The 11,156-nt window shown below is 42.7% G+C and overlaps 1 protein-coding gene across 9 annotated transcripts in view; it reads right to left on the minus strand.

Annotated features, from left to right (window-relative positions):
- Positions 1-11,156, minus strand: part of LOC122552164 (EVI5-like protein) — a 264,526-nt gene that overhangs the window by 188,220 nt on the left and 65,150 nt on the right. For all 9 annotated transcript variants that reach the window (XM_043694689.1, XM_043694685.1, XM_043694688.1 and 6 more), the window contains 2 exons: positions 7,378-7,549; positions 2,550-2,739 (listed from right to left, as the gene is read on the minus strand). In XM_043694689.1, coding sequence (XP_043550624.1) covers positions 2,550-2,739; positions 7,378-7,505 — 318 coding nt within the window. In that variant the 5' untranslated portion in view covers positions 7,506-7,549. The remainder of the gene's footprint in view (positions 1-2,549; positions 2,740-7,377; positions 7,550-11,156) is intronic.

Here is an 11,156-nt window from a genome sequence, read left to right on the forward strand (position 1 = left end):
GGATATCTGGATTTTAAAAAAAGTTCGAAAAAAAAAGAGTTACAGATTCCCATCCATGCAGTAAGTAGTGGACTTCCATCTTAGCCTGATATTAAGGAACACACATCAGGAATTAGCACATTAGATTAGATTACTTACAGTGTGGAAATGGGCCCTTTGGCCCGACAAGTCCACACTAACCCGCCAAAGCGCAACCCACCCAGACCCATTCCCCTACATTTACCCCTTCACCAATACTACAGGCAATTTAGCATGGCCAATTCACCTAACCTGCACATTTTTGGACTGTGGGAGGAAACCGGAGCACCCAGATGAAACCCACGCAGACATGGGGAGAATGTGCAAACTCCACACAGACAGTCGCCTCAGGCTGGAATTGAACCCAGGTCTCTGGCGCTGTGAGGCAGCAGTGCTATAACCACTGTGCCGCCCATGATTAGTATACCTTCATCTATTAGATGCCATTTCTTCCCATTCATTGAGGGGATGTATTTAAGTGCTCAGCTCAAGAACTGCCTCAGGATTTTGGATACCAATCTGACAATTGTTTGTCAGATTAATTTTACCAGCAAATTAAATATTCTCAGGTTCTTTGCTTAAACAGAGAACACGTTTTTCACTCAAACAAAGACCATGCTTACTGTAAGTACCAACTAAACCAAAAAGGAATGCAAAGTCTTTCCTTCTGTGTGTCTGATGTCAGTAAGTATTTTTGTCGCCATGGTAACTGCTTTTAGAAAAAAGTTTTTGAAGTCTAGCTTTGGAGTTAATTTTTTTTGGATGTACATGAGTAGGTTTTATGAGTGAACAAGATAACTGAACTCCAGTTTAACTCAGATGTTTTTAAACTTAATGGAAACACTCAATACTCAGAGATTTCATTTTAGTTTTACTTTGAATTTTGTGCAGTTCTGCAAAAACTTTTTAGTGACGATGGTTGTGCAAACCAGTGCTCCTGAGAAAGGGAAAGTTACAGTGAAAAGAAATATAGATTACCTTAAAAGCTAGTGAGTGACCAGAGTTGTTATCACAAAACCCTAAAAGGAGGTTAGATAAAGCAGGTTTTGTATAAACTCTGGTCTGTAGCAGTTCCAGGAAGAAACAATCTGCAGCTCCAGTCTATGTTGAAGTCACGACTTAAACCTACAGTGGTATTAAAAGGCAGAGTCTGATACAAGTGCCGTTTTTGTACCAGGCACGTGCCTTAGGCACTATACTAAAGACATCATTTTTCTTTTCAATTTCTACAAGGTGTGTTCTGGGATCAATGGGATTATACTTTAACTGTGTGTTAAAACTCTTGGATCCTTTTTAAATCAATTGATAGCTTGGTTTAATCTATTTTCATTTCGCTTAATAATAATGGTATTTTATTATTAAAGCAACAGCTAGAACAGTTTGTGCTTATGTTTCAATGAGGGAGCACTTAGTTAAAACTAAAACAAATCAAAACGTGATCTATCAAGCTAGGTTTCAATCTGAGATGGAATAGACTGACATTTGTAATTTTGTGAACAGTCACACCTGAATTGGAAGTTGTGTTGAGGTGGAATCAGACCTAAGCACAATAGGAGGAATTTTTAAAAATTATTGGCAGGCTCTTCCGGATGACATAAAAACCCAAATGTGTGAAAGCCATAAACATGAACCATAATTACTTAGAATCTAATGGAAGCTTGATAGGACTGAAAGGAAATGACCGATTCTAAGTGGTATTATGCAGGAATGAGAGTTGCAGTTAAAATCAGATCAGCAATGACCTTACTGAAGGGTAGAGCAGGATTGAAGGGCTTCATGGCCTACTTTTGTTCATTGTTTGTATGCTCATGTTTATTCTCAGTTTGTTCATGGGATAGATGTGTCAGTGGCCCGATCAGCATTTCTTGCCCACCCAGTTTGCCTTCAAGGTGTATGCAGTGAGCTGCTCTGCTTGAAGGGCTGAAGACCATATGCTGCAAATGCACCCACAGTGCTATTAGGGAGGGAGCTCCAGGATTTGGACCCAGCAATTGTGAAAGAATAACAAATATCCAAGTCATGATAGTGTGTGGCTTGCAGCAGGTAGTGTTCCCTTGTTCTTGTAGGTGATAGAGGTTGAGAATTTCTAAGGTGTTTGTTGGGATGAATCTTGCTGAGCTCTTGGACTGCATCTTGTAAATGTCACACACTGCTGTCACTCAACATCAGTGACTGAGGGAGTGAATGTTGAATGTGGACTAATCAATCAGGGCTTGCATTATCTTGGATAATACTGAGCTTTGATCATCAAGCAAGGCCTCTCGTTTTAGCTGATTGGCCATGCAATTAGATTAGATTAGATTACTTAGTGTGGAAACAGGCCCTTTGGCCCAACAAGTCCACACTGACCCGCCGAAGCGAAACCCACCCATACCCCTACATTTACCCCTTACCTAACACTACGGGCAATCAGTCGCCTGAGGTGGGAATTGAACCCGGGTCTCTGGCGCTGTGAGGCAGCAGTGCTAACCACTGTGCCACCGTGCCGCCCAATATCGGAGACCATCTGCCAGCCTCCCTGTGTAACTCACCCTCAGCAGTTTCTCTTTCTTTTTACGCACGTCTTCCCACTCATTGATGAGACGGCCCCACAGGATCCAGGTGTCCTCCTCCAAGTGGCTCAAGTTGCTCGAAGCCGACGAGCTCGATACGAGGGAGCCGCTGCTGTTCCGCCGCGATCCATTCACAGATCGTAATGACTTACTGTCAGCCTCCAGCAACCTAGTGGAAGTTAGAGAGACTTTTGTAGTAGGAATCCGGACTTTTGATGGGATAAGAGAGCTTGGTAAAATATAGAGAACGTGTCAATGATTACCTCACTACAGAACCAGGCACAGCAGTCTCAACAGTTACTCCCTTCAATGAGAATGTTGTAACTCTCTAACAGCAATTAAGGAAACCACAATAATGTGAGATATAAATATTGACACCTACTGACATACCCACTCAAACATACCCCAGACAAAATCTGTGCATGGCTTCAGTCAACCCATTTCAACCTTCGTGGCTCACCACTATGATGCATTGCACTATATTGTTAGACCCAAGGTTTTGGGGGGTGGTGGCTGAAGGAGGTGACTGTCTACACCACCCACACAGTTGCATTGCCACTGACACCGCATCAAAGCAGGAGGGCACCATCTGTGTTTCCTCATCTCCTGAATTAATTTGGAACCTGGCCTTCACAGTCTTTTTTTTTTAAAAAACTTTCCCACTCGAATACCTTGTCCATCCTGCTCCCACCGCTTACCATGTCCAAGAACGAAGGAGCAAGGAACTGAATGGGAGGGAGACAGTGGCTACAGTGCAAGAGCAGAGACAAAGCGCGGGGGCAGGGTGTCAAATGGCACAAGAACAGTGAGATTTTCTTAAATGCCAGTGGCAGTGGCTCCAGGGCCACTTTATTCAATTTACTGTTGCTTATTCCCCAAAAGTAGCACACTTTGGAAGGAGAAACAAGACAACAATACAAACTAACTGGTAAAGGGACAGTAACAGGATAGTTAAAAGACAATCCATCGGAATCAGCATAGGTTTATGAAGAGTAAATCACGTTTGACTAATTTGCAAGAGCTCTTCAAAGACCCATCAAACTGGATAATGGGGATCCTGTAGATATACTATATCTAGTCTTTGTTAAGGTTAACAAAAAGGTTAATACATAAGCTAAGATCACGTGGGGTTGGGATAACATGTTGGGTTGGATAGAGGATTGGCTAACCTACACTAGGCAGAGCCTTGGGATAAATGGGTAAACTGTAACTAGAGGGGTACCAGAAAGTTCAGTCTTCAGGCCTTACTATTTACAAACTATATTAATGACTTGGAAGCAGGTACAGAATGTACTGAAACCAAATTTGCAGCTGTCACTAAAATAGGTCAGAAAGTAAATTACAATAAAAAGAAAGAAGAAATTTACAAATAGATATAGTTAGGTTAGTCAAATAGATCAAGATTTGAGGGATAGAGTTTAATATGGATAAGTGTGAAGTGACACATTTTGGGCAGAAGAACAGAATGGTAAATTATCTAAATGGAGTTAAATTTTAAAAGTCAATCTTTTGTACTGAGTGTTCACTTATCAATTGTAAAACAGTAAGCAACATGGACAGATGGCCATTCACACCCAGGATCATCTCGGGTCATGACACAGATAGGTTGCTTTAATTGTGACATTTGTATAGAACATCTCAGAAACACACAACACCATACATAGAACTAAGTAGCAGCCCCTCAATAAAGTCAACCCCTCAAGCCCACGCTGCTATTCAATGAGATTGTGGTAACCTTCCAAATGAACACTTTTCTGCACTTAAAGGTTTGCCATATGTGAAAATCAACAATCTCACTCTCGAACATATTCGGCGACTAAGCCTCCACAGCTCTGGGGGTAGAGAAGTAGTGCGGTTGAAGAAATGCTTATTCAGTTTCAAAAAGCTGCCTAACTCTGACCCACGGCCTTTCTACATCTACTCTGTCGTTCCCTTTAAGGATTTAAGCTACTATTAAAATTCTCTCATTCTTCTAAACTCCTCAGAATACAGGCCCTAGCTGCCTCAACTCTCCTGAGAGCACTGTCCCACCCTGTACCAACAACTCAATGAAAAGTACATCTTTCCCACAAGGGGCACGCGATGCTCAGATGCTGTCTTACCAGTCTTCAATACAACTGAAACATGGCAACTTTGTTCCTGCACTCAGGAACTGCATCCCCAGGGCCTAGGGGTGAGCACAAGCAAGAGTTTTTACAGACATGCCAAATTTCCTTAGCCTCCTGAGGTCTTAGAGGCATTGTTGTGTTTCTTGACCAGTGCACCAACGTGGGTGGACCAGGACAGATTGTGGGTGATCATCACTGCTAGGAACTGGACGCTCCACTGATGTATGCTCCACCTTGCTTCCTGAAGTCAATGATCAGTACTTTATTTTGCCGACATCGAAGGGGAGATTGTTTGAGATTTGGCCAACAATGATGTTGCCAGCAAACTTGTACATGAAGTCAGGACAGAATTCAGCCAGAGTCATGAGTGTACAGGGTATATCGTAAAGAACTAAGTATGCAGCTGTGTGGGGCATTCTCATGGAGGAGCTGCTGTTGCCTATTCTCATTAATCACTGCCCATAGCTCAGGAAGTTGAAGATGCAGTTGCATAGATTGGAGCAGAGACCTAGGTCACTGAGCTTGGAGATTAATTTAGTTGGAAGTAGAGTGTTGAAGGAGGATCTGTAGTTAATAATTAGGTATCCTTGTTATCCAGATGTTCCAGGGATAGGTGGTGGGCCATGGAGACGGTGTCGGTCATGGACCTGTTGCGACAGTAGGCAAAATGAAAGGGATCAGGGCAGGTTGGGAAGCTGCACTGATATGGGCCATGACCAAGCTCTCTAAGCACTTCGTAACAATGGAGGTCAGAGCCACTGGGCAGTAATTGTTAAGGCAAGCTGCAGTATTTTCTTTGCTACAGGAATGAAGGTGGTTTTGTTGAAGCAGGTGGGGACTTCAGATTGTAGTTTTGAGAAGTTAAGATGTCAGTATATACCCTCGCCAGCTGGTACATGCAGATATGAATGCAAGGCCACGAACCCCATCCAGGCCAGTCACTTTCTGTGGGTTCACTCACAAAAAGGCTGATCTGACTGAGGAACAGGTGCCTCAAAGGCTGTTGGGACAGATGACACTGTTTCACTGATCTTCAGTTCAAAATGACCATAAAATCCATTCAGCATATTAGGGAGGGAATGCATTTGTGTCCGCTATTCTGTTCTGCCTCACTTTGTAGCCTGTTATACAGTGTAGGCTTTGCCACAAACAGCAGGTATCCATGTGGCCGGTTTGAATCTCAAGCTTAGTCCAGTATTGCCTGTTTGCATCGCTAATGGCCTCACAGAGGTGGTATCTGGATTTCCCGTTAAGGTCAGAGTTGTCTGACTTTGTTGGACCGACAGGTCTGTTTACGTGCTGTATGACTATCACTCTACTTTAATTGGAACTACATCAATTGTCCATCGTCAGTTATGATAAAGATTGGAATAGAATCTGGTAACCTTACTAGTTTGGCCTAGAAGGCTCTGAACTGCCCTCTGTCTCATGAGACAGTCAGTTCACTGACCTTCGTGCCCACATTCCACAGAAGAATAAAGAATTTTGTTGATGTTTGGTTAGGTATAGATACTTTAATTTCAAATACTTTAAAAACAAAAGCAGCTCATTCAAAACCTGTTCCACTGTCTGTCTACAGAGGTGTTCTGGTGCTATAAAATGCTCAGTTGAGTAGAGGAACAGGTTTCATGAGCATAGAACAACAGGTTCCTCATCTGCTCATTTTGTTAAGAAAGCATATGGTGTTTTGGCTTTCATTAACAGGGGGATCGAGTTTAAGAGCCGTGAGGAAGCAAAGTCATTGGGGACATTTAAGCGACTGCTGGACATGCACATGGATAGCAGTGAGTTGAGGGGTGCGGAGGTTAAGTTAGTTTATTTTACATTAGAAAAGTACATCACAGGTTTAATCCTATGTTCTAAATGTGAGGATGTCACTGCATATCTCACTGACCATCAATTCTCCGTCCATCTCCTAAAAATACCACCTTCTATGCAGCCTCTAATCAAAATATTTGTTAACATTAACCAATCGTGCATAAATTTCACCAGTGCAACCACACCTCTCTCTCTGCCTTCATGTTTCTCACCTATATTTTCTGTGCTTGAACAGAAAAATGCTGTAGTACCTGTCAAATAGCCTGATCACACTTGTCAATTCTCCAATTGTCATGCAAGCTATTGACATGAGCCAGTTCTCCTGCAAAGTAGCAATTATTTTCCTTAAAACAATGGAAGACATTCACATTTTATTTTTGCTTTCTATCTTAAAGTCCCTGATGTTTCATTATTGGAAAGTGACTTTAAATGTTTCAAATTGATGGAAAGCAATTCATGCTCCTTAGTGAACCATAACATGAATGGCACATGAATGACGTGATAGCAGAGGCCATGACTGCATGTCGTGGGGCAACCACCTTTACTGGCATGTTCAGCTTCCAGGAAGCATGCCAAAAATTATAAACAGGGAAGATACTTCACATAATATCCTGCACCAAAGCAAATAGTATTGACCACAAGAGCAAGCAAAGCAGCTAGCATGGCCAGGAAATGAACCCCCAAATACAGGCCTCCATAAAGCAATCAGACCACACTTTATTCCATGCTTTCCAGTCAACAGCTTGACTAAAATGAAGACTCAAGCGACATACTTGAGCAAGTATTTAGCACAGTTTGAGTTCAGGTTAAATGACAGTATTAAACTAGCTCATACGACAGTATCATCATGTTGTGCTGCTGCTGCTGCTGCTGATCCACACCTGTTTTGCTCCTCCAACTTTGCTAGAAGTTCCAGCTCATCTGGACTGAGGTTATCGGAAGAGGAAGAGTCAGGACTGACCGCAGGACTCGCCATGGGAACAAGGCTTTGCAGTGTTAGGGTCTTCATCCATCAGAAGATAACGCACTGATTGGCAGCAAAATCTATATGATCTAGGAGAGAAGGAGATACCTCAACATGAACATAGGTAACCTGCAGTTTTACAAGGGTCAAGCAGTTTGCACCAAATCAAAAGAGATGTAAATCACACCAAAATTACTTTAATTAATAGGCTTCTTGAAAAGACTAGGCAAATACATAACATTGGCATGTGTTGCACAGTGTTATCCTCAGAATGACATTCATTCAATTTGATGTTACAAAACACAGCCAACCTGTGCAAGACAAGGTCTCTCAAGCAGCAATGAGTTCACAGTCAGACTGTATTTTTGTATCGATTGAAGTTTAACTTTTGCGACTCGGTTCCTCAACTTTTTCTTGAGTATGGAACACGAGGGATCCCAGGTATCAACAACAAACATCATCAAATGATCCAATTCCCAAGGACTCCCCACCCTACACCATGCGAAGTGAACTATTTTACCGCTTGTAGTTTTCTTGGAATAAAGAGCTGAGTATTTTTTTCAGCACCTGTCATTCACAAAACCTACAGCCTCGGTTTTCAGGTAACATTGACGCAGCTCAGTCTAAGTGTATAAACAGGCCAGGCATTATTCATTAACTGTTACACTGATGTTTAACTGAGATATATTTGACACTTCCAGTTTAAGCTCTTTCTTTGCCCAGTTCATACAAGAGCAGGTCAGAGGCTGGAACTTCTGCAGAGAACAACTCATCTCCTGACAGTCGATCATCCAGAGGCACAAGTCAAGAGTGTGATAGAAAAATTGCCCATTTGCTGTACGAGTGCAGCTCCAAATCCAGGAACTTGACATCATTCAGAACAAAGCAGTCGCTTCTTCAGCTGCTATCCACCAAAGCACAGCACAGCAGTGCACACCATCTACAAGAAACAGTATAGCAACTCATCAGGACAGCTCAAGACTTTTATCACCTTGAAGGGCAAGGATAACACATGCATAGGAATACCCCTCAGATCAGAAGATATAGGAGAAGTAGGCCATTCAGCCCATCGAGTCTGCTCTGTCATTCAAGGAGATCATGGCTGATCTGGTATTCCTCAACTAAAAACTTTCCTGCCATACTCTTGATTCCCCTAAGCATTAAAAATCTGCACCTTAACCTTGTATTCACTTAACCCAGCCTCTGCAGTCCTCTACGGTAAGGAATTCCACAGATTCAGTAAACGCAGGGGGAAAAACAAGTCCTCCTAATCCGATTTAAATGGGTAATTCCTTACTCTGAAATTACACACTGTTTCCTCTTGTGGATGAGCCTCAGACCAATCTCATCAATTTCCCCCTAACAATTCTGAATGTTTCTATAAAGTTGCCTCTCGTCCGTCTAAACTCCAATGAGTACCAGCCCAACCTACTCCTCACAGGAAAAAAAATCACTCGAGACTTGGAACCAACTGAGGGAAATTCCTCTGGGCTGCCTCCATTGCCAGTATACCTTTGCTCAGATAAGCGGATGAATTGTGTTCGCAAATTCCCCAACAAACCAAACACCATTCCTGAAACTTGAAACTACTGTTCTTTTACTGTCACCAAGTCAAAATCCTGCGACTTTAACAACAATGTGTCCTTATCCCAAGGACAGCAGCAGGGCAAGAGGTTTCTCACCACCAACTTCCCCAGAGTCATTAGGGATGGGACGGGACGAGGCGGGCAATAAATACTTGGCTAGCCACACGGAATAACTGTGATAATCAAAATCCCAACAGCACGGAGAGGGGCCATTCAGCCCATCAAGTCTGCACTGACCCTGACCCAGATCCAGCTCCACCCCCCACCCTACTCCCATAACCTCACATTTACCATGGCTAACCCACATAACTTGCACATTCCAGGACACTACAGGACAATTTAGTGTAGCCAATCCACCCAACCTGTACACCTTTGGACTACGATAAGAAACTGGATCACCCGAGGAAAACCCATGCAGACACAAGGAGAACATGCCAACTCCACAGAGTCACCCAAGACTCAAACTGAAACTGGGTCACTGGTGCCGAGGCTGCAGTGCTAACCCCTGAATTACTGTGTTACTCTCAGGAATGAAATTTTCTCATTTACACTTTTAACTCCATTTACCTGGAAAGCTGCGAACACAAAACAAGCAGCCAATGTGGAACAAATGCAGCATATTTATAAAATGGGCTTGAATGAGTATGTTATGCATCTTATGTTAAACTGATAAAAAGGAAGGTAGCAACTTAAAAGACCACGACAGCAAACTGTGGACTAAAGCAGAGACACCCAAGGAGCTTGTAACTACACAGTTAACCACATCATTAAAGGAGGGGCTTAGCAAAGGGGAACAAGTAATACCCATTTCCTAACATAAGCAATGGTTAACAAAGCCATTCCCATACAAAATAGTTGCAGTAGAAATGAAACTTGGCAAAAAACTAGGAACTATGGAGCAGCAAGGGGATGTTGGTGTTTGTGAACAGAAATCACAAAGTTACAGCATGGGGAAATAAAGCTATCAGAATGGTTAATAGGATATTGGCACATGAAGTGATGAATCACTACACACAGCCACGACAGATCCTGTTGGAAATACTGCATTTTGTGGTTTGTGTTGACCCCACATTACAAAGAATTGACACGAAGATTCAAACGATAATAATGGGTCAAATTTTGGAAACAGTTAGGATAATAGGTTTAATCCAATCACTCAGAGGGTGAAGTTGTAAAACGATTACCTTTGGGCAGTCAGTGCAGAACAAGAGGGCATAATATTAAATCACATATCAAGAATGAAATGGGAGTATGGAGGTGGAAAAGAGGCAGAGGAGAGAGAGAGAAGGGACGAACGAAAATCCAATCAGCAAAATGGTTAACATGGTTTCTCTCCACAGATGCTGCCAGATCTCAGTTTCTCTTGAGTGACTGGCTGTATGGAGTTTGCACATTCTCCTTGTGTCTGCTTGTGTTTCTGCCGGGTGCTCTTGCTTCCTCCCACCGTCCATACATGTGCAGGTTAGGTGGATTGGCCATCCTTGAATGCCCTGTAGTGTCAAGGGATGTACAGGTTTGGTAAAAATGCCTTGCGGGATTATGGGTTGCTCTTTCGAGGGTCAGTGCAGAGTTGATTGGCTGAAAGGCCTCTTTCTGCACTCGCCATTCTATTATACAATGCCTCTATAAAACCAAATGCGTGGGAAGGAGACATAACCAAGAGACTTTCTGACGACTGCATATTATTCCCAAGACAGTGTTTCAAACAAATTAAATATTCACACTTCAATATTTCACCAGTTAGCTCAGAAAGCAATATAGTTTGTACATTGAAAGCAAGGGCACAGAGGTGACTGCATTGCTCACAGGGACATGTTGTATCACAGTGACTGCACAAGACATGGGGCTGAGTTCAACAGAGCAGAGTTTTAGGTGCATGTTCGGTTAATAACACCAACCCACCTCCCACTTTTTCTGGTGCTTTATATTGAATGTTCTCTGGCAGTACATCAGATTAATGACAGTGTGAAGCCTGGAACAGTGTGTCCTTTCAGCTGTTTTGAAAGAATGCGATGCGTGATCCACAGTGCAGAGCAACTAGGAAACTGGTTCAAGATCAAAGCCAGCTCCAGGATTCAGGGTGATGGAACATAAGGATGCACATTTATAT

The sequence above is a fragment of the Chiloscyllium plagiosum genome, chromosome 8, assembly GCF_004010195.1.
Source record: "Chiloscyllium plagiosum isolate BGI_BamShark_2017 chromosome 8, ASM401019v2, whole genome shotgun sequence".
In the NCBI taxonomy this organism is placed as follows: Eukaryota; Metazoa; Chordata; class Chondrichthyes; order Orectolobiformes; family Hemiscylliidae; genus Chiloscyllium; species Chiloscyllium plagiosum.